At 48.5% G+C, this 23959-nt stretch overlaps 2 protein-coding genes and 1 pseudogene across 2 annotated transcripts in view; 1 reads left to right on the top strand and 2 right to left on the bottom strand.

The window, feature by feature from the left end:
• Window positions 1-10698, bottom strand: part of LOC130035209 (class I histocompatibility antigen, Gogo-B*0102 alpha chain-like) — a 90347-nt gene extending 79649 nt beyond the window's left edge. Inside the window, exons 1-7 of the mRNA XM_056126775.1 lie at window positions 10625-10698; window positions 10059-10328; window positions 9607-9885; window positions 8780-9055; window positions 8555-8665; window positions 8158-8190; window positions 7975-8022 (exon numbers count right to left, since the gene is read on the bottom strand). Coding sequence (XP_055982750.1) covers window positions 7975-8022; window positions 8158-8190; window positions 8555-8665; window positions 8780-9055; window positions 9607-9885; window positions 10059-10328; window positions 10625-10691 — 1084 coding nt within the window. The 5' untranslated portion in view covers window positions 10692-10698. The remainder of the gene's footprint in view (window positions 1-7974; window positions 8023-8157; window positions 8191-8554; window positions 8666-8779; window positions 9056-9606; window positions 9886-10058; window positions 10329-10624) is intronic.
• Window positions 7733-23959, bottom strand: part of LOC130035217 (class I histocompatibility antigen, Gogo-B*0101 alpha chain-like) — a 77361-nt gene continuing 61134 nt past the window's right edge. Inside the window, exon 9 of the mRNA XM_056126785.1 lies at window positions 7733-7805. The gene's annotated coding sequence lies outside the window, so the exon portion shown is untranslated. The remainder of the gene's footprint in view (window positions 7806-23959) is intronic.
• LOC130035219 (lactase-like protein) lies at window positions 16866-19936 on the top strand (annotated as a pseudogene).

Genomic DNA, 23959 nt, shown 5'->3' with positions numbered 1-23959 from the left:
CGGGACAGGGCCTGCTGCTGGAGGCCTGTGGGGAGGGATGGGGTTTGTGAGGATCAGGCACAGGAAGCAATAGGTAGGGGTGAACTTGTTGCCTGGAGGGTACTTATGAGAAATGGAGTTAACTCTGTAATTCACTGGTAAACTACAGTTAACTTTCAGGCATTTCCCCACACTTTGATTCCCATACTTAGAGTTATGTCATATAACTCAAACACAGAGGGAAAAGTAGAGGATAGAGGAAAGAGAGGAGCAGAATGGAAGGAAAGGGAAGGGAAATGAAGGGCATAGAAGGGAAGGAAGGGAAGGGAAGAGAAAGAGAGGAGAGGGGAGGGGAGCCCGATGGTTCCTTTCTCCATGCACCATTTCTAAAGGGCACAGGAAAAACAACCTAAGGAGTGGAGGGATAGCCTGATGATTATAGTTCTATTTTAAAATCTCAGCTTATAACTCAAGATTATAAATAAATATATCTTCAGTGGTTTTAGTTCCAAAAGAAAGAAGTGTCTTGTTTTCAAAGGAGAATTATAGCTGACATTGGTGGAGAGATTGGTGTATAAATATTAACTACAGTAACTTTATAAATCATGTTTCTTTAATAAATAGAAACAAATATTTTTTATTTTATTCAATTTTATTTATTGAATCACTGTGAGAGCAGTTACAAAACTTTCGGGTTTAAGTCTCGGTCATACAACGAAACACCCATACCTTCACCAGTGCCAATTCTCCACCACCAAAAATTTGAGAATACCCTTATCCCACACCCTTCCCCTACCTGTGGGGCAGATGATTTCCACATTACTCTCTCTCTACTTTGATTACATTCAATATTTTGACACCAGACCACCATTATTATTTGGGATGTTCCCCCAACACTCAGATCTGCTGAAAAGGCAGCAGTAGACAATTTGTTTTTTATTGCTGGTTATGAATAACATATGATGTCGCATGGCTGCAGCAGTGGCCACGCAATTTTGAAATTCCAAAATTTTAACAATTAAATCTGGAGGGATTTCTGCCAAAACCTGTTGGGTTCCGAGATTTGTTCCTAAGTCTCTTGGATAATGGCCGTTAAGCACCTTGATCAGGAGGCAGAAAGGTCGTTAATGGGTGGTGACTCTGGGTCTCATTGGGGTGGAAAGGAAAGGGCCGGCTCCACCCTCATCCCATGAGGCCCCGCATGTCTCCTCACTAAAGACCCAAACCTGATTGTCCAATGGCCTCTGGCAGATGGCAACCACAGAGCCGCAAGGGGGAGCAGGTGGAGGGACAGCACCCTTTCTCCCCTGGGGGGGCCCAGCGACAGTAACCTACTGTGCAGTCCAGACGCATTTCTGCCAAAAGCCGTGGGTTCCCCGATTTGTTTCTGAGTCTCTCTCTGGGGTCATGGTCATTAAACGGCTTGATCAGGAACCATAGAGGCTGTTTATTGGTGACAACTTGGGGTTTCATTGGGGTGGAGGGGAAAAGGCCGGCTCCACCACATCCCGTTAGACCCTGTGTTTCTCCTGACTGCGGGCCCAAACCTGACTGTCCAGTGGCCTCTGGCGGATAGCGGCCACTGAACAACCAAGGGGGAGCAGGCGAAGGGACAGCACCCTTTCCCCTTTGGGGGGGGGGGGCCAGCGACAGTAAACTACTGCACGGTCCGGACGCATTTCTGCCAAAAGCTGCTGGGTTTGAAGATTTGTTTCTGAGTCTCTGGGATCATGGCCATTAAGCAGCTTGTCAGGAGCCAGAGAGGCCATTGATTGACTGCAACTCTGGATCTTATTGGGATGGAAAGGGAAGTGCAGGCTCCACCCTCATCTCATGAGGCCCCGTGTGTCTCATCACTGTGGGCCCAAACCTGACTTCCAGTGGCCTCTGGGGAATGGCGGCCACTGGGAACAGGGGAACAGGCCAAGGCACGAAACCTATTCCCACCTGGGGTGGCCCAGTGTCTATAATTTACTGCATGGACTGGATGCTTTTCTGCCAAAATCCTCTGGGTTTTGAGATTTGTTTCTGAGTCTCTGGGATCATGGCTGTTAAGCAGTTCAATCAGGAACCACAGAGGCCATGCCTCCAATTATATAACTGAGTCAGAGGTTGTTTGTGGTTGTATCTCCCACATACCTAACTTTTGGCTGTTTACTTTCTTGGCAAATTTTGCCCCAAGTTTTTGGAGTCTGGCCAAAGGCACAGCAGCAATTTTGGGGTATCTGGAAATCTGAAGGCACCATCAGGCTGCTGATCCACTCACCTCACAGGTACAGATTGACCTGCTGTCGGCACTATACCCGCTTAGGAAAAACAAAATTTTTTAAAGGAGAATCATCAGAGACAGTGAACTGGTTTTTCTTAAGTAAAGTAAGTAAAGTAAAGGCCCTCCCGTTGTTCATCGATTTTGCTCGAGCGGGCCCAGTAACGTCTCCATTGGAGACTTTGTTGTTACTGTGTCTGACATATCGAATACGTCACGGGGAGCTTGCCAGGCTCTGCCCTGCGGGCGAGATACTCTCGGTAGCTTGCGGGGCTCTCCGAGAGGGGCGGAGGAATCGAACTTGGGTCGGCCATGTTGGCTGCGTGCAAGGCAAACGCCCTACCGCTGTGCTAGATTTTATCATCTCCATGGGAGCAGCACGACACGACTTCCACTACCCAGCCGTCGCCACACTCCAGGACGCTTTCCGGACCCGCGCGGCAGCTCCGGCCGAGACCCACGCACAACTGAAGACCCACAGAACAAGATAAGCGGAACTCTCTGAGACCTTGGACTCCAGGCTCGGCGGACCCAGGGACAGAGCTTCTCTGCTTGCTCCCACCACCACAGGTGACAAAGGGATTCTAATCAGGAGCCCCACCCTACCCTGCCCTGTCTGCTTCCATCAACCACCCAGGGATCGAATTGTGCACAGGAGACCCACCCTACCCAGATAAATACCCCACTGGCAGACTTCCACTCTCGACACGACTTCCACTACCCAGCCGTCGCCACACTCCGGGACGCTTTCTGGACCCGCGCGGCCGCTTGCGGCCGCGCGACACATCATAAGACACTAAATACCCATCTTCTGGAATTATCGTACCATATTTGATAGGGTTCAAATATGGTAACACCTACAAGAGTGATTAGAGGTCACCCCAAAAGCCTCTATCCCTCTCGGAAAGACTGGCAAGCTACCGAGAGTATTCCGCCCGCACGGAAGAGCATGGCAAGCTATCTGCTGTGTATTCGATATGCCAAAACCAGTAACTACAACTGGTCTCATTCACCTGACCCTGAAGGCTTCACCGACATGGCAGCACTGAGAAGGATGAGAAAGGAGAGGCCGACAAAATCTCAAGGCCGACCTAGGCTGCCACAACGAAGGAAGACAAAAATGATCGTCTGTACTTTCAATGCACGTACGCTAGCATCAAATGCATCCATCGAGGACCTGATGGTACAAGCGCGAATGATCAAGTACGACATCATTGGTCTGACCGAGACAAGAAGGCACGAATCTCACCATGCCGTTTTCGACACTGGAGAAGAATTGTTCCTCAGAACATGCGATAAAAGAGGTGTTGGAGGCATCGGTGTCCTTGTCAACACAAACTTGGCCAAGAGCATTGATTCATTCGAATGCCTAACAACCCGAATCGGACGTTTACATTTGAATAGATGTGGCTCACTGCCTGCAGTTTCTATCTTCGTTGTCTACGCACCAACATCTAATTATGATGAAAGAGAAATCGAGAAGTTCTACATGGAGCTAGAGAAGTTCTATAAAGAAGACCACACCTTCTACAAGATCATTGTGGGTGATTTTAATGCCAAGATAGGACCGAGAAGATCAGCTGAAGAACTTCACATCGGGACCCATGGCCTAGAATGGAACAAACAGGGTGAGAGACTGTCAGAGTTCATCATGTCGACCAAGACCATCCATGGTAACTCACAGTTCCAGAAGGCAGAATCTAAACGATGGACATGGGAGTCTCCCGGTGGACGATTCCACAACGAAATAGACCACATCATATTCAATCGACGGTTTTGCCTGACTGATGTCGCTGTTGTCCCAAAATTTCGAATGGGATCGGACCACCATCTCCTTCGTGCAAAATTCTACTTCACAGAGCGGGGAGAAAGGGCTGCAAAGTTCAAAAAGAGAACTCCCAGAATGACCACCAACTGGGAACTCTTTGGTACTATTGCGGCAACATGGGAAGATGCCATTGTTGACAACATTGACGAGGAATATGATCGACTGGTTCGGCACCTCCATGAATGTGCGAGGAACGCCAAGAGAGAGATAGCCACAAAAAGTCGCCTATCTTTAAAAACTCTCGAGCTAATTCGCCAGCGTGGTTTGGCGCATGCCTCAGTCAACCGCAAGCTAACGTCCGAGCTTGCAAAGCAGTGCAGAGATGCGATCAAGGAAGACCTCAAAGAGAGAAGAGCAGAAGTACTGGTAGATGCGGCAGAAGCCGGGAAAAGTATTCGTAAGGCCCGCCTGTCCTTCGCCAACTATAAGAACAAGATGACTGCCCTCCGACGTCCTGATGGATCCATCACATCCTCCAGAATGGCAATGGAGAAGATTATCCATGACTTCTACTCAAATCTCTTCGATAGCCATGTCCACTTGCCAACATACCAAATTCCACAGGATGGGTATGTTGTTCCCAACGTTCTCCCCTCCGAAATCCGACACGCCATTTCGTTGGTAAAGAAACAAACAGCACCCGGCCCAGACAAGGTCAGACCTGAACACCTGAAGAACCTGCCGTCAGTACTCATCAATACACTGGCTCGGCTCTTCACTCGCTACCTGTCTGAATGCAAGGTTCCGTCCCAATGGAAAACCAGCAGGACCGTACTACTGTTCAAGAAGGGAGACATCCATGACATTGGCAACTATCGCCCAATCTGCCTATTGTCTGTCATCTACAAGTTGTTCACTCGAGTCATCCTGAATAGGATTGGCAGAACACTAGATGAAGGACAACCATGCGAGCAAGCAGGGTTCCGCAAAGGATTCAGCACCATCGACCATATCCACACAATAACCAAGCTCATTGAGGTTTCTCGGGAGTTCAAGGTGCCGCTCTGCTTAACGTTCATTGATTTAAAGAAGGCCTTTGATTCTGTTGAGACGGAAGCGGTCATTGAAGCCCTAGCCAATCAGGGCATTCAAGCCCAATACATCAGGATCCTCCGTGAGCTGTATTGCGGATTCACTACCAGGATCTCACCATTCTACAAAGAAGTGATCGTTGATGTCAAGAGAGGGGTTCGGCAGGGTGATACCATTTCACCGAAACTCTTCAGTGCCACCCTCGAGAACATCATGCGACAACTGGAATGGGAAGGAATGGGAGTGAAGATAGATGGTCGGCAATTACACCACCTCCGCTTTGCTGATGATATTGTTTTAATAACACCAAACATCAGCCAAGCGGCACAAATGCTGGCCGACTTTGACCGTGAGTGTGGAAAGGTAGGACTACAGCTGAATCTTACGAAGACAATGTTTATGAGAAACAGCCTTGTTCCTGACGCCCCATTCGCTCTCAATGGAACGACCATCTCCGAATGCAACAGCTATGTGTACCTAGGTCGAGAGGTCAACATGACAAATGACCTGGCACCCGAGTTGCGCAGGAGGAAGAGAGCGGCTTGGAACGCCTTCAAGAACGTCGAAGAAATAGCTAAGAGGACGAAGAACCTCCGGCTCCGGGCACATCTCTTTGATTCCACTGTTCTTCCTGCATTAACATATGCCTCAGAGACCTGGGCCCTATGCAAACAAGATGAGAACGCCATTCAGGTCTCCCAAAGAAGAATAGAAAGAGCTATGCTTGGAATATTACGTTTCACTCAAATGAGAGAAAGAATCCGGAGTTCTGACATCCGTCGACAATCAAGGATCAGGGACGCTGTCTCATTTGCCAAGGTGTCGAAAATCAGATGGGCTGGTCACGTAATGAGATTTAAAGACGACTGTTGGACTAGAGCTGTTACTGATTGGATTCCACGGGATGTCAAGAGACCGCGTGGCCGCCCACCTACCAAATGGTCAGACTTCTTCCTGAAGATCATGAACGATCGGTTTGAGGCCCTTCATGTTCCCGGAGCGAACAGATGCCATTGGGCTACACTAGCACGCGACAGGGACAAATGGAGACGTTACTGGCGCCCGCTCGAGCAAATCGACGACTAACGGGAAGTTAAGTGATTAAGTGATTTAAGTGATGGGAGCAGCAATCCCAGACTAGGATCTCAATTGCAGTTAGGGGCTTATTTTCTCAAATTTCAGATGATATTGATTTCTCCCTCCTTCCTTCCTTCTCTTCCTTCCCCCATCCCTCCCTCCCTCCCTCCCTTCCTTCATTCATTCTTTTTCTTTCTCTTTCTTTCTTTTCTTTTTCTTTCTTTCTTTCTTTCTTTCTTTCTTTCTTCATTTTTTAGTTTTTTTGGGCCACACCCATCGCTGCTCAGGCTTTTCCCCTGACTCTGTACTCAGGGATCATTCCTGGTGGACTTGGGGGACAATATGGGGTGTTAGGGATTGAACTCTCCTCCAGTGTTAGAAAATGTCAGATGAAGACAGAGTTGTTATTTGAGCCGGTTCAGATCTCTGCCCCTGAGATAGAGCTTGGAGACTGAGATTTGGAGAGGAGAGATGCTCGACCAGCCATTGTCTGGGACCCCAAGGAGATGTGCACAACAGGAGAGAATGAGTGACACTGAGTGAAGGAGCCCCCACCAGCTCTGGGTTGTCTTAAGACACTGGGTTCACCCCACCAGCCCCCAGTGCTGAACAGGGACCCTCCAAAGTATTGTGCTGCTCAAACCCGGCAGAGGTAGAACACTGATCACCCCATGCAAATTCCTGTTCCTAGTTGACATTGTTGATGACTTCTGGCTGTTTTCCCCTGTTACTCCTTGGGACACTTAACAGGATACAGACCCTAAGAAGTGTTCTTTTAATCTGTGCACTTGATTCTTTGACTCAGTGACCATTTATCTTACCATGTGGGCTTGGATGAAAAGGTCATCTGTGTCCTGGACTCTCTACTTCCATATGTTGTTCTAATTTTATTTCTATCAAAGAGGTTTTGAGGAAAGATTATTAGGGTGATTGCCAATTTGTAGCTTAACTTTGTGACCAAACAACTTACACGCACTGTAGGACGGAGCCACCTGTGTGAGACCTGTCACTCCAGTGCCCGAATCTCCATTTGATCTCTATGTGTCTATGATGGAAAGTGTCAGGAAGTGACAACACTCCAGCTGCTTTCCCACATTTTCAGCCTCTGTTTATACTCCTGGAACTGGACAGTTCACTTGGGTAGGAGTCAGAAATCCTAGGTTTGCATCCTTGTACCTGTCTGTGTCTCCCCCCCCACCCACCCACCCCCCCATCCACTCACAGCCTCTCCTGTCACATCTGGGACAGACTCAAATCAAAACACATAAAAGGTCTCAGGATTTCCATTTGTTCCTTCTCAAATTTCAGGGATTTCCTTTATTAACCCTCAATCCCACAAAACAGGAATTAGAAAAACGCAAATCAGATGCTTATTTCAGTAAGGGAGAAACATTATTCAGGAAAACAAGAAGGTAATGCAGATAGAGATGGCTGAGTCCTGTCTCTGCTGGCACAGCCCAGAGCATCAGGAAGAGAAAGCAGGTAAGTGTGGGGAGGGCCCAGTGGGCAGGGGTGGGCCAGTCTCTCCCCTCACAGTGTGTGACAGGAAAACAGACATGCTCAGATCCCAGGGCAGAAGGAGAATCAGCATTTCTTGAGTCACAACACTGGGATGTGAGGAAACTCAGCAGGGAAGCAGTTTCACACTGTAAGAGAGAAGAATGAAGGGACCCAGGTGAGTCACAGAAGTGGTGACATCCTGAGCAAGCTCCCAGCATCCCACTCAAAGAACCCCCAAACCCAGTCCTGTCCCCTCTGCCCAATCCGCCCACTGCATCCTCCAGACTCTCACCTCTAGGAATCGTGAGAGACACATCAGAGCCCTGGGAACTGTCGCTGTCTGGGGAGGAACAAACAGGACAAGGTCAGAACCACAGGGGTGGGGACTAGAAGAGGAACTAGGGGTACGGAAGCTCCCGGTGGGCTTCGGTCTCTGTCCCCAGGATTGCAGGGCCCCAGTCCTGCCCACACTTACTTGCAGCCTGAGTGTACTGTCCACCTTTCTCACCTGCGGGAAGGAAACATCCAGGGAAGTCGGGGAGAGCACTGGATCCTGCGGCCATAGAGCAGCTCTCTAGGCCCGGACCCCAGGACTGACCAGCCTCCTCCTGGCAGTCTGTACTCAGCAGGGACAGTCCCTGTGATCTGGAACCCTGGGACCCCGGTTCATCTCCAGGTTATGGAGGTGAAAGTGTCTTTCATGAGCAAAGCTGAGAGTGGCACACACAAGGGGAGTGTGAGCAGCAGCACAGGGGCGGTGGTGCTCTTGCTAAGGAGGCAGAAGAAGTAATACGGGGGGACCCCCAATGTGGAACAAGACTCAAGACTTGTCACGTTGAACAGATGTCCACCACCCATTTTCCCCATCTTACCGGAGTGCTTCCTCCTGCTGACCACATATGCCACCACAGTTCCAATGACCACAACCCCGAAGAGGCCAACAATGATGCCCACAGTGAGGATGCTGGACTGAGAAGGGGGCTCTGGGAAGGAAGAGAGGGTCAGAGCCCAGCCTCACCCTAACCCTCAGCAGTTCCCCAGAGAGGCCAACCTTGATTCCCCTGAGAACAGGCTCTGTGCCCCGTCCCCCTCCTTACCCCATCTCAGGGTGACAGGCTCTGGCAGCCCCTGGTGCTGCACACGACACATGTATCTCTGCTCCTCTCCAGAAGGCACCACCACAGCTGCCCACTTCTGGAAGTTTTCATCCCCTGAAGGCCTGGTCTCCACCAGTTTTGTGTCCTGGGTCAGGTCCTCCCCATCACGCTGCCAGGTCAGGGTGATCTCGGCAGGGTAGAAGCCCAGGGCCCAGCACCTCAGGGTGACCTCATGGTCAGAGAAGGGGTGGCGGGTTATGTGACTCCTGGGGGGTTCTGAGGAGGGAAAATGAGAAAATTCACACTTTGGGTCACTTCCATAATGGGGTTGAACAGGATAATTGGTTTGGAATAGGAGGTAAAAATCCAGACACAATCCAGACACTTGGCTGGAGAAACTGGATAAAATCCTATTGCTTGGAAACTTCTAGAACAGGGTTTGGGAAGAGGTTAGGGTGTCTCAGGACACAGTGACTCTGGTCCTTGCCGTGGGAGGAGGGTGAGTGACTGAGAGAAGTAGGAGTCAGAGCTAAGACCTGAGGGAGTTCAAAGATGGCAGCCGGGTCCCAGGAACCCACATTCGTTATTTCAGAGGAGGTCGCCCCTCCCCCAGGGACACTAGGGTCCTTCACAGTCCTGAGGACACAGGGTGGGCCTGAGGGGAGGGCGAGTCTCTCTGGTACAGAACATGGAAACCAGGCGGGTCAGTCACTCTCCTGACTGAAGATGGGCCGCTGTTCAGACACTGAAGCCCACTCTGTCCCCCCTTTTGGGGAGTCGCCCTGCCGAGGCGAGGTCAGGGGTCCTCACCCTCGGGGACTCGGTACCTGCGCGCAGCAGCGTGTCCTTCCCGTGCTCCAGGTATCTGAGGAGCGACTGCACGCAGATGTTCTCCAGATAGTTCCTCTTGTACTCAGCGACACCCTCCTGCTCCCACTTTTGCTGGGTTCGCCAAGCCTGCGTGCCCGCCGCCGCCGTCCAGGAGCGCAGGTCCTCGTTCAGGGCGATGTAGTCGGCGCCGTCGTAGGCGGATTGGTCGTACCCGCGCAGGAGGCGCCCGTCGGACCCCACGTCGCAGCCGTACATCAGCTGGAAGGTGTGAGAGTCTGACCCGCCCCGCACAGATTAGACTCGAACCGAAAACGAAACCGGGACCCTGTCCCGCGGCGCCTCCGGGTCAAGGTCCGGGGTGGGTCCCTCAGCCTCGGGGACGGTCGGACCCGCCTCGGGCGACCCGGCCAGTCCCTGTGTTGGCTCGTCCATACCCGGCCGCGCTCACCCGCCTCGCTCTGGTTGTAGTAGCGGAGCGCGGTGTTCAGGGTCGCTCGGAAAGTCTGTGCGGTGCCCTTGGCGTTCTGCGTGTTCCGCTCCCAGTACTCGGGTCCCTCCTGCTCCACCCACGGCGCCCGCGGCTCCATCCTCGCACTCGCCGAGTCGCTGTCGAAGCGCACGAACTGTGTGTCGTCCACGTAGCCGACGGTGATGAAGCGGGGCTCCCCGCGGCCGGGCCGGGACACGGCGGTGTAGAAATAGCGCAGGGAGTGGGAGCCTGGGGGAGGGGAAGGGGTGAGACCTGGCCTGACCCGACCCGCTGCCCTGTGTGCCCCGGGCCATGGTGATGGGGGGAGGTGGAGGGGAGGGAGGGAGACAGGAAAGCGGGGAGGGACCGAGAAGGGCGAGACTTAGGGGCGCGGGAGGAGTTGAAGGTTGGGGGGACAAGAGGAACATTTGGGGGGCATCCGGGCAGAGAACGGAGAAACTCCTTCTCGGGCTTCCTGCACAGCAATGCCTAGAAGTTTCCGTCCATCACCCCACAACGAACTCCCCTCCCGACCCCGCACTCACCCGCCCGGGTCTGAGTCAGGGCCAGGGTCCCCGAGAGCAGCAGCAGGAGGGGTCGCGGCTCCCACATACTGAAGGAATCAAGTGAATTCTGACTCCCTCACGATTGCCCACAGTGTTTAACCGGGAGCCGCGAGGACGCCGATTGGCTGATCTAGACAGCGACGCCCAATGGGAGTGAGGACTGGGGACGCGTCACGAGTATCCGGGCAGAAGGCGCTGACACAGATTGCTGAGGGAGAAGTGAAACTTTGAGACCAGGAATCCCCAGGACTAATCTCCTGCCCCCAACACCACCCTGGGGACACTGGGAGCCACACCTGAGACCTGGGACTTCGCCCTCTCACCTGCTCCCTCACCTGATCTCTGTCACACTGTCTCCCCGTGTCCAGGGCTGAGACTGACTCAGGATTTTCCATGGTTTTCATTTCAGGATCTCGCTAAATCTTACAAGTTCCTGAGGAGCCCAGAGATGCTTCTGTGCGTTCAGGTTATGCCCATCAGTGTTTGCCGTGGGAGGAATCCGAGTTAAAGCCTTATATTGGTGGTGATGAATTATTATTATTATTATTGTTGTTGTTGTTGTTGTTTTGGCTTTTGGCCACATCAGGCAGTGTTCAGTTGTAACTCCTGACTCTGTGCTCTTTGCTCAGGGATCACTCTTGGCAGGTTCACGGGACCGTACATATGTGGTGCCGGGAATCAAACCCATGTTGGCCACATGCAAGGCAAAGAGTCTTACCTTCTGTAATATCTCTCCTGCAGATTTCAACCCTGAAAATGACTTCAACGGGAATAATATTAACAACAGATTAATGCTAACAGGATATCTTTTTGGGGTCCAGGAGTCACACTCAGTGAATCTCACTGGCTCTGTACTCAGTAATTACTCCTGGCAGCACTCAGGGGAGCATATGGGATGCAGGCAATAGAACCTACTTCTGGCAAGGTGCAAGGCAAGCACCTTACCTGTTATACTACCTCACCAGCCCTAGAAAGTCTTTTGAAGAAAAACCATATTGCATTTTTTCCAGGGGCCAGCCCCAGCTGAGCAGGCCTGATCCATGGACGCCATGAAGACTAAGAAAGAGGCAGAAAAGGGAGCGAAAAGCATGTGGTGAGGGGCTCACAGTCTGTCCACTGAGCCCTGGCTCTTCTTTGTGAATCATATTTATTATTTAGAATCCATAATCATCAGAACAACATTGTGAAAATACCGAGAATTGTATATAATATTTATATATAATATACAAGATACACTTTTACACATCCAAGGGCCTTAGTCCATGGGGAAAAACATCTTTGTAATGCACTTTCACGAGGGGAGATTCTTTCAGGAGTGGAAGTAGAGGAAGAGCAGATACAGAACCCTCCCCTACACCACTCCGCCCTCCCCCCTCCCCGCCCACAAGGGCAACATTCCAGTTTTAGTGCAAGTATTCTGGGTTGAAAGGTTCCGTGAAGGTCTCATAAGGGTCCGATAAAGAACCAAGGGGTCCCACAAGAACCTCTTGTCCATCTCCTTTATTTATGTAGGCCCTAACAGTTTTTTTTAAGCATAGAAATGGCTTAGTTCTTCAATTTAGCCTCCTCTTGTAGTCAGGAAAGCTAAGCTAGTTTTCTGAGTTGGGGATATGGCTCAACAGTAGGACACAGGCCTTCCACATATGGAGGCAGGGTCCATCCTGGATGTGCAGAAATAAACAAAAGTTTAGTTTAGTGAAAAATACATTGGCCATAGACTAGAATGGAAGTTTATTTTTTGAGTAGGATCTGACAAATATTTTATAAGTGTCATAAAATTTAAAGTATTTAAAGTAATTTAAAAACATCACATATGGAAGAATTAAAAGTATTCTTAAGGCCAGGGCCAGAGTGCAGCAGGTAGGTTATTTACCTGACATACAGCTGACTGGGGTTCAATTCCTGGCACCGCATATGGTTTCCTGAGTCCCCCTAGGAGTAAGCCCTGAGCACTGCCGGGTGAGATACAAAAACAAAAAAAAAATTGAAAGTTTCATACAACGGGCTGGAGCGATAGCACAGCGGGTAGGGCGTTCGCCTTACAAGCGGCCAACATGGCCGACCCGAGTTCGATTCCTCCACCCCTCTCGGAGAGCCCGGCAAGCTTCCGAGAGTATTCGATATGCCAAACACAGTAACAACAAAGTCTCCAATGGAGACGTTACTGGGCCCGCTCGAGCAAATCGACGATCAACGGGAGGGCCTTTACCTTTACCTATACAACCTAAAAACAGCTCTTAGTGTGTGCATTTCAGAGGGATTCATTCTAAAGAGACAGTGTGGGAAAGAGAAGAAGGAGCATAGGTACTCTTGGGAGGGGGTTAGGTGAAAGAGGAGAATTAATGTGGATAATATAAGTAGCGTACGGAGATGGTGGATGGTATTATGCACTTTGGTGGTGGTGAGATGCAGAAACTATATTAACACTGTACATGTCACTGTAATTACAACAAGAGATATATTTGTATGTACAAAATAAAACACATGTCTTGAAATAGAGTAACTGAGGTATGTGTGTCATCAGGGAGTGAGGGTGACCATTATCCCTGATGACCAAATGGCTCCTGCATTCCGTGAAGTGCTGTTGAGAATGACACTGTGTCTGTGGGCTTCCCACACTCCTAGCCTTGGACACCACACCCAAACTGAGGGTCTTTCTCCAATGTGTAGCAGAGAAGTCTCCTTACAATACCATGCCATCCAAGACAAAGTGAATCTGAGACCGACTCGGCTGGAGGTGCCTTTGGGAGACATGACAGAGACCTCACTCTGGGTGCATGATCCTGGGATGGGATCCGAGGAGAGAAAAGAAAACAGTAACATCCAAATAGTGTGGAGATTCATGATACTTTCCTGGCATGGACTTATTAGCTGTATAAATGTCGTAGTGATAAAAAAAAATGAAGAATGTTCCTAATAAAAGGAACAGGAAGTGGAAGGAAAGTTCCCTTCTAGTCTCTAGGTTTGGCATCATGGGCTGGAGAAAGAAGTTCTGGGAACATTTTGCAACCCCACACACAGCACAAGGCCCCAGAGATTTCCTTTCCTCTACTCCCCGCCTGGCTCCTGAGCCTGACCCCAGGACTGCTCTGAAGGCAGCTTCATCCTGGATGTCCTCCTCCAGGTCAGCATCTCAGCCTGAGTCAGACCACAGCTCTGCCCCTGAGAAGTAGGAGCGAGCAGAGCAGTGGCGCCCCCGTGTGGCCTTATGGAGAAAGAAAACTCAGTTTTAATGGTGCTTCCTCAGCAGGGCAATCTGGGCTCTCCTTAACAGGACACGCTGTGCTCACTAGGGGGAGCCCTATAGGCGTCATGTGCTGTAAAATAGTTTCCCTAAACACATTCACATGGAGGGCTCCTCTTCATTCATAACCATGACTACTGGCTCAAGAGTGATTAAACGGCCCAAAAGGGGGGGGGGGGTGAGAGAGAGAGAGAGAGAGAGAGAGAGAGAGAGAGAGAGAGAGAGAGAGAGAGAGAGAGAGAGAGAGAGAGAGAGAAAGGAAGTTGCCTGCCACAGAGGCAGGGCGTGGGTTGAGATAGGGGTGGCAGGAGGGATACTGGGGACTTTGGTGGTGGAGATCATTCACTGGTGGAGGCAGGTTTGTTCAATCATTGTATGACAGAAACTCAATCATGAAAGCTTTGTAACTATCTCACGGTGATTCAATAAATTTTTTTTTTAAAGAAGGACTGGAGCAACAGCACAGCGGGTAGGGCGTTTGGCTTGCATGTGGCCGACCCGGGTTCAATTCCCAGCATCCCATATGGTCCCCTAAGCACTGCCAGGAGTAATTCCTGACTGCATGAGCCAGGAGTAACCCCTGTGCAAAGCCGGTGTGACTCAAAAAGCAAAAAAAAAAAAAAAAAAAGAGTGATTAGAAGACAACATGTGCGTGAGAAATCCTTGTTAATAGCATTGTAAACCACAAGATCTTAATAAAAAATATTTAAGTACAAATAAAAATAAGGACTCTAGGGCTTCAGTGTTCTACCCAAACCCACAGTGTACTACAAAAACATACTGGTGCCCTCCCAGTGCTGAAATGAGATATTGATTCCCATTCTCTGTCACTTCTACTGCTGGTGACTCCATCAGAACCAACTCTAAAATTTCATCCCTAGGATGAGGTGGAGGAAGAAAGAGGAAAAAGAGCCCCAGGGCCCTGGGCTAGGAATACAGGGGAATGTTTCATGGAGAAGTGAGATAAGAGGAAACAGTGACTTTAGGGGATGGAGGCCAAATGAGGTGGAAAGGGAAGAAGCAGAGCAAAGGGGCAGGGAAGGGCCAGCTAGTGGACACCTGTGGAGAGGGATGGACTCTGTGTGGATCAGACACAGAAAGGCAGAGTAACTGAGTCTGTTTGTCTTCTGAGGTCAGTTATTGAATCAGGAGTTTGTTCTGTAATTGACGGAAAACTATAGTTGACTCTCAGACATTTCCCCATGCTTTGAAGTATGAAATAAACACAGGGAAGTGTAGAGAATAGGGGAAAGGAGAGGAGAGGAAGGGAAAGGAAGGGAAGGAAACTGGAGTTGAGGAAAGGGGAGAGGACAGAAGATATTAAGGACTTTTCCCCTCTAGAGTAAGACCAATTTACGATGATGGGAGAATAAAGGGACCCAGAAGGCGGGAGGAAGCAAGGCCCATGTAGCCTTCGAGGGGTCAGCCCTGGACACTGGTCCTTGAGTTTCCAGAGTTTCACAGAATGTGAAACTGACAGCTGTAGGCCATGGCATGTGCTACCGAGAAAGTTTTGTGGGAGAGGGGACAAAAAAGTCCAGCATCTGAAAGGTGGTAATGCGTTATTTAGGAAATCCTGCCAGGAGAAGTACTGTAAATCAAAGTGCAAAACTGAAAATAGCTGGTGCTGGAGTGATACTACAATTTGTGGGGCATCTGCTTTGCTCATAGTCAACCTCACACGTAGTCCCTCCACTCGCCTCCATTCTCTCTTTGAGGGGCTGGTGGGGATTTCGTTGAGCTGCGCCTGGGGGTAGCCCCTGAACATCAGTGACCCTAAGGACATGGCGGTGGCCGAGCATTACATCTAGTTCTGCCTGGGCTGGTTTGCCAACCCCATTTATGCTGGTGACTACCCCCAAGTTATGAAAGACCAAATTGGTGAGCCAAGCCACATCCTATTATGGAACTTTCTGTTTTGTTATTTTGGACCTCACACAGCAATGATCAGTGCTCACTACTGGCTCTGCACTTAAGGATCACTCCTGGTGAAGCTCAGAGGGTCCGATGTGGTGCTGGGGATCAAACCCAAGTCAGCTATGTGCGAAGCAAACATCCTACCTACTGTACTTTCTCTCCACAATCACTCCCCCCCCCCCCGGCCATTTTTTTTTTCCTGGATAGAGTCAGGTGTAGTTTGGGATTTCGCTTAAGTGGTTGGATGCATGTCTTGAATATATGACGTTTGATTCAAGGGCTGGAAAGATACTGCAGTGGATAAGGTGCTTGCCTTGGACTCAGCTGGTCCGAGTTCAATACCCAGCACCAATGATGGTTTTACAGTGCCTCCAGGAGTTATCCCTGACCACAGAACCAGAGGATAAGTCCTGAGCACTGCTGGCTGTGCCCCCTTCCACCCAATGATTCAAATGTGAAACTGACTTGAAGGGAAAAGATAACTGAAGGTCTGGGACGGGCTCACTAGAAGAAAAGGCAGGGACCAAAAAAGGAATCAGGCTGATACGGGTTTATTGAAAATGCTTCCTGGGGCTGGAGAGACAGCAGAGGGTAGGGCATTTGCTTTGCACGCGGACGACCCGGGTTCAATTCCCAGCATCCCATATGGTCCCCTGAGCACTGCCAGGAGTAACTCCTGAGTGCAGAGACAGAAGTAACCCCTGTGCATCGCCGGGTGTGACCCAAAAAGGAAAAAAAATGAAAATACTTCTGAGGAGTACAGTGGACACACACTCAACATGTGTCCTGGGGTCGATGTATACAGGAGTTCTGGGGAGAAATGCATGATTAGAGGAGGTTCCATTGCTTTTGGAAGGTTCCAGGAATTAAGAAATCCCAGGGTGGTCTCACAATGCAGGTCCTTCTACCTGAGCTCACCTATCAGTAAGATTCTCCATGTCAATGAATCCCACAGCCCAGCATTGAGATAGCAGCTTTAGCCAGAATCCTGGCATGATTATAGCACAGAAAATGACTGAGAAACCCTCTGTCCCTCTCCCGTTTCCCTGCCACTAGGACATGTCCAGGCTCCCGAGTTTCTTGCACCAGGAGAAGAGCTTCATCAGAGGCTCCTCTGACTTCCTGGGATTAGACCTTCTTGCTACATCACTGCCCGCAAACACCCCTCACACCTCAGGCCCAGCTACTGGAATGATTGCGACCTGATGGAGCTGGTTGACCCCTCGGGGCCTGAGATGGATTCAGCATGGCTCCATTCTGCACCATGGGGGCTCAGGAGGCTCCTCAACTTTGCTCAGGTGGGTCACGCGTTAATTAAAGGGCAATTTTCTGCTGCATGCAAGGCAAACACCTTACCCACTGCTTCGGTCCCTTAGGGTTTGGGGTCACTCCCATTGGTGCCCAGGTATCACTCCTGAAAATGCTCAGGAAACCACCTGGGGTGTCAGGAATAAAACCTGGGCTGGCCCACTGTACTATCACTCTGGCTCCAGTGCCTACATTTTCAGTTACGTAGACCTCAGAGCCTGACATACGCCTTACCTAAAATCCTGTTTGACTAATACAGATGTAATTTTTCCTTAGCAAAAATTCTGATTCCCTATTTACTCTGCTGCACTCTCATCTAAAATGTAATGTGGGAAGGAATAAGACCTAAAGTATTTCTCTAAAATGGTGCTGATTTATGTCCCTGGACCGATAGCACAGCAGATAGGGCATTTGCCTCGCATGCGGTCCACTTGGGTTCGAACCTCGGCATTCCATGTGGTCCCACAAGGACCACCAGGAGTGACCCCTGAGCATTGCTGGATGTGGCCCCAAAACTAGAGAAAATGGAAATGATTTTATTGATTTATTGTCATCTTTTGCTTGAACTTGCCTGTTGCCTATATTCATCTCTGAATAATGTAAAAGGTCGCCCGTGAAACTAGGACACAGAAGGCTGTGTTCTTACAGGTGCCTTCCTCGAAGACCTGCCTGCAGGTGAGAAAGTAATGCAAGTCCGGTCACAGTGATGGTTCAGCAGGGATGGCGCTTGCTTTGTACCATCCTGATTTGATCCCTGACATCCCATATGGTCCTCAGAGCACTGCCAGGAGTAAGCCCTGAGCATCACCAGATGAGGCCCAAAAACCAGTATGAGTAAAAAGAAAGAAGGCATGTAATGCACTGTGTGACCCCAGCAGACTCAGTACAGCAACCTTCCCATATATGTAACAGAGAATGGAGTGCCTCAAAAATTTCACTGAACTCAAATATGTGATGAGTGGAGGATTCAGTACCTCAAAGGCCACATAAATGAAATTCTAAAAGGTGAGATACAAATCAAGACTGTCTTCACATATTTTCTGTATAATATACACATATTGGCCAAGTTTCTTGGACAAATCTTGGTAACATATCGTTGACTGAAATTTATTCCCAAATTTCAGATGAAGAGCTGGAGAGATAGTATAGTACTATCTCTGTAGGTAGGGTGCTTGTCTTGCACAAGGCCAGCCCGGGTTTTATCCCTGGTACTCCACAGGGGCCCTTAAGGGATGCCAGAAATAAGCCTTGAGCATGACTGGGTGTGCTTACCTGCCCCCCATCAAAATGAACAAAGTAAAAACATTCAATTTCAAATAAAACCATATGAGATCATCTTTTTGTATTTGGACCAACTCAGCAGTAATGGGGGCTACTTGTGTGTGTGTGTGTGTGTGTGTGTGTGTGTGTGTGTACACACACACACAACCTGGACTGGAGTGATATAACACAGTAGGTAGGGTGTTTGCTTTGCATACGGCTAACCCGGGTTCGATTCCTATGTCCCTCTTGGAGAGCCCGGCAAGCTACCGAGAGCATACTGCCCACACGACAGAGCCTGGCAAGCTCCCCCTGGCGTATTCGATATGCCAAAAACAGTAACAAGTCTTACAATGGAGACATTACTGGTGCCCGCTCAAGCAAAAAGAAGAACAACGGGAGGACAGTGCTACAGTGCAGTGCTACATACACATACTTCCCCCAAGGCTGGGGATTGAACCCAGACCGAGAAGCTACAAGGTTCTACCACGTGTCACCATCCACATCCCAGATCCTTTCTGCTTCACAATATTATAGAAATGAACAACGGGAGGACAGTGCTACAGTGCTTCCTCCTTTTAAGGATAATCAGAAACCTATTTCTTCTCTTTAAAAAAAATCCAACTAACTCAATATGTCACAGTAGTAGAAAGTGTTAAACCAAATCCAGCCAACTCTGCTACTGTCACAGGCTAGCAGGCCACTGTCCCCTCTTCCCTACTCAGACAACCCAACAACTGAGCTACACTCAAACTAAGATGAAATTAGTGCAGACACGATGCGGGAATGACCGCGCGGCCAAGGCACCCCTCAGGATAGGTCCAGTTCTGTTCATTCCGGGAACACGGTTCCTGGCAGAGGTGAAAAGCAGGCCTGGCACCTAAGTGTCCACACTCTTAACACGCACGAAATAGGTTCACACGTGATTCTTCTCACTTATGTTAAGAGTTATCATAAAAAAAAAAAAGGGGGACATACCCAGTTGTGCTGAGGGCTTACTCCTAGCAGGAGTTCAGAGGACCATATATGGTGCTGGGACTGAACTCAGGTCCTCTGTGTGCAAGACAAATGTCCTACCTGCTGTACTAACTCTCTAGCACCACCATGAAAAATTTAATTTGGAAACCAAAACTGTAGAGAATGGAACCTGGAGGCGAATATTCTTGGTTTAATTTAGAGTCAACACAACTGCTAATCTGCAGGCATTAGACTTTATAGTACAGTATCAAAGGAAGGACTGTTCAGGCATCCTTTATCCCATTGTCTCCAGAAATGTTTTACAAAGCCCTCACATAACTTTTTATAGGGTTAAGTCCACCAGGCTCACTTTCATGGCAAACAAGACCGAGCAGAGAGTTTAGGGATGCCTTCTAAGTTTCCCAGGCAGAGTCAGGCTTGCAGACGAAGCAGTGCAGGACGCTCAGCTCTGGCCTTCTTCCCTTTCAGTAGCTCTTCGAGGCTCCATGCAGATGGTGACTGAGATCGTGATCCCGACCGTCTGCACCCTCTGTGTCCTGCTCGCTGCAGTTCTCTCGATGCTTTTCCTGCAGAGACAAAGCTGAGAGGCCAATCTTTTGGCAGCTTTCGGGCAGCTGTTAGAGGACAATCATTACCATTTTCCTGCTCTGCTCTGAGTGTTTATGTACATTTGTTTTTAGTTGCTGTGATATTTTTTTCTGGTTCCCCCCACCCCCCGGGGGAGGAGGAAGAGGAGGGATCAGATACTAGGATTTAAGAGTTAGAAAATAAAAGCAACCAAAATTTAAAGCCATCTGTAATGCTACCCCTCTCAAAGTCAATGCCTGGGGTCTTTGTTTAGTGGATTTTTTTGGGGTTGTTGGGCCACACTTGGTGATTCTTGTGGCTTATTTTGTGATTCTGTGATCAGAGATCAAGGACCATATGGGATTCTCAAGATTGAAGCTGGGTTGATTTTGTGCAAGGCAAGTGGCCTACCCGCTCTACTATTGCTTGGACACTTTTACTACTATGCATTTATATTCAATTTACAAAAAGAGATCGTTACAAACTATTCCATGAACTATTTTCCACTCCAAGTTCTGTCCAGAAAGAGTACTTTAGTTAGAAATCACCATCTCAGCACTATTTTATACATGACAACCAATTATCTATAGATAAAATTCAGGCAACTAGGTCAAAGAATTACGTGAATATCAAGTAAATAAGCATCTACTAAGACCCTTTTCTAAGAAGAGCTGGAAAAAAAATCTTCAATCCTTTAAAATACACCTTTAGGGAGCTGGGGCGATAGTACAGCTGGTAGGGCATTTGCCTTGCACATGGCTGACCCAGGTTCAATTCCCAGCATCCCATATGGTCCGCTGACCACTGCCAGGAGTAACTCCTGAGTGCAGAGCCAGGAGTAACCCCTGAGCATTGCCAGATGCAACCAAAAAGCAAAACAAAACAAAACAAAAAACCACCTTTAGCTTCATTATTTCTGTATTTAAGACAAACTTCTGTTCATTTTTAGTTTAAGGGATCACACCCAGCAGTGCTCAGGGCTGACTCCTGGTAGTGCTCAGGGAACATAGGTCAGTCACATGCAAGGCAAACACCTGAACCCGTTATCTCTGGTACAAGAAAAAAACAACAAAACCAAGAACAAAAAACAAAACTAACCTGCTTATGCTAAATTCAATTTCCTTTTCTCAATAAATTACCTCAAAGAAATTTTATGGATTTAATTTATAGCTTTTCTGTTGCTGAAAGAATTCAAACGTGAGTGGCGACTCCAGCTCACAGTATCCCGAGAATGAACACACTACCTTGAACAAGCTCCACCCACAAACTTCACTTGAAATGCACTTGGCTGCTGGTGATCATGGTGGTGAAGCATGTCTTTTCTTCCAGGCTACCATTGAATGTTAGTTCAGAAAAATCTGTAACAAGAAACATAGAACCTACTGGCTTTTCTACTACAAATACTAATGAATTTTGAGAGATTTGAATAGGAGAGATTTGAATAGGAGAGATTTCGCCCACGGTGGCTCCTCAATGTCTGCGGAGGGCAGAGTCATCACGGCCCTTGCTGCCCACACAGGCACACCTCTCATTCTGCCCTCTTATCCGGATCACTCCCTCTCTGTCTCTTTTACCAACCTGCTATTCCTTCTGTTCTGTCTAGATGAGATTAAAAAGGGAGAAAATGGCAAGAGCTGAGAGGGTGTGCAGAGAAAGGTCTGGGAAGAGGCAGGAGAAGCCCACCAGACAAAGAGCCCCCTGGAACCAACACTGAAATGGCCGCACGAGGCCCAGGTGAAACATGGGCCACCAGGCCATTTACCTCTGGTACAAATCCTTTACAGCGGTTGGTCTGATGGGTAGCTGAAAGATGTGCTGCTCATCAAGAGGGTTTTGTTTGTAATATTTTACACAGGATCTTAAAAGAAAGAAAAAGACTTCTTTTAGAAAAGCAAGCCACTTGGTGATCAAACTTTTCTGGTGGTCTAAAGCTCACAAGGGCAACATTGTACTGAGTAATGGCCAACGCATCAGTAAGAGTAAACTCCAGGCCAGACAAGAAAGCAGTAACTCACAGACCCCTACCAGACCTGGAGATAGACTTTCTTTGACAAAGCGATCTCAAAATGAATTGCCTCAAAATGAACAGGCACATTCATCAAACAAAATTCTTTTTGGGGGGAGCCTGAGTAAACATTAAACGTGTAAAAACAAGAGGCCAGAAAGATGGTAACACATTTCCGTGATTTCTGAGTAATACAATACTTATATGATTTTCCAGTCTTGTTTCTGGCCCCCCGGCAGTACTGGGGGGCTCCTGAAAGCAGGTGCTCAGCCCGCTCAGCCATCACTCCCATCTCTCCCTTTCTTAAGGGAGAAAAGTTCTTTTTGATTCTGCAAACAGGAAGACTTTCATGCTTTCCCCTTACAGCTGAGCCAACGTCTGGTTTAGAAAAAGACTGGCAGACTTCTTTCCCTAGATATAAAGGGTTCCAGGCCAAGGCCCAGATCCGCATTGGGAGCTGGACACTGGCAATCTGAAGTACGAGGACCTGTCTGACCAACTGCAGCCATGGCAGAAGGAGCCCCCAACTCTTATTCTGGGAAACATATTCATTAGCGCTCAGGGGTCACTCCTGGCGGTGCTTGGGAACCCTACGGTATGCCAACGATCGAACCCGGTGTGCTGGATGAAAGACATGTGGCTTACTCATTCTATTATTACTCCAGCTGCCCCCCAAATATAGCAACTTTGGTGGGGCTCAATGGCAGGGCACCTGTGTTTTGCAAGCATGAGGCTTTGGTTTCTGTCTCTGGTACTGTCCCGAGGCATAAGGGCCATTCCCAACACTCCTGCCACCAAGTGTGGGGTCCCAGGCACTGATGCAAAGACAGCAAAGGAAAATTCATCAATCATAGCGATATTGTTGACAGAGTAACAGTATTTGATCTACACTGATATAATCAAGATGGTTAACTTATTTCAAATTTTTCTGTTTAGTTTTTGGGCCACAGTCCTGGCAGGCTTGAGGGACAATAATAGGGTGTCAGGGACTGAAATAGTGTCAGCCCTGTGTAGAGAAAGTGCCTGCTGTACTACCCAGCCCCAATATATTCTCTTTATAGACGAGAACCCAAGAGTCAGTGAAAGAAAACTTCCAGGAAGCTAGGAAATGCTAAATAACTGGTACATCTTATACCTTAGCTGTAACAATTTAGAACAGGAGATATTTTCATGTAATTAAATAATAAAGAAGTACTTACTGTGTTAAAGAAAAAAGCTGCTCATGTTGAAGATGAATGAAAAGCTTGCAACTGTCCAATATTTCTAGAATGTGGTGGAGTTTTTGAACATGATAAACCTGTTCTTGTATATCTATGGATGGTGAAAGAAAACATTCCTGGAACGAAAACAAAGCAAGCAAAGAACAAATCGAATTGTTGGCAAGAATCTGGTTGTGCCCAGAAAACTAAAACTAAAATTTTAGAAGCTTGATTTCCAGGGACGAAATATGACAGAATTTACCACCTTTCAATCCTATCCTTCAAGTGAGCTATAAACAGAATTTTCACAGAGATTATATGTTTGTTTTGGGGCCAGCCTTAGCAGTGCTCAGGGCTTAGTTTTACTGGTGACAGAGATGGAATCTGGACATCCACATACAAAAACTCAGCCCACTGAGGACTCTCTCCAGTCCTGAGGACGCTTTGAGTAAACCATATTCCCTGGTAAACACAGAACTACATCCCCAAGGAGCACCAAGCAGGCCAGTGCCCATAGCGCCCCTGAAAGAATGCATAGTGAACCCACAAGATGATTCTTCATCTCATACTCTGGCTAGGTTGTTGGGAGTGATTCTTTCTAAAGAGGAGTAAACCCGAAGTAACAAGAAGCTGAGCAGTAAGTAACCGATGAGCTTCCACTCAGTTATCACTGGCAAATGGCTACAGCCCTTTGCAAAGGGAATTTGGCGAATTAAATTAAGGATCATAAAGTGCTGCAATACCACTCCTGGGAATATATCCCAGAGAGGCAAAAATGTATAGTCGAAGTGACATCTGCACTTGTTTGTTCATTGCAGCACTCTTTACAATAGCCA

The sequence above is a fragment of the Sorex fumeus genome, unplaced genomic scaffold (genome assembly GCF_029834395.1).
Source record: "Sorex fumeus unplaced genomic scaffold, SorFum_2.1 ptg000063l, whole genome shotgun sequence".
NCBI classification, from domain to species: domain Eukaryota; kingdom Metazoa; phylum Chordata; class Mammalia; order Eulipotyphla; family Soricidae; genus Sorex; species Sorex fumeus.
Note: the sequence above shows the minus strand (reverse complement) of the source record. Positions and strands in the feature narration are given on the sequence as shown.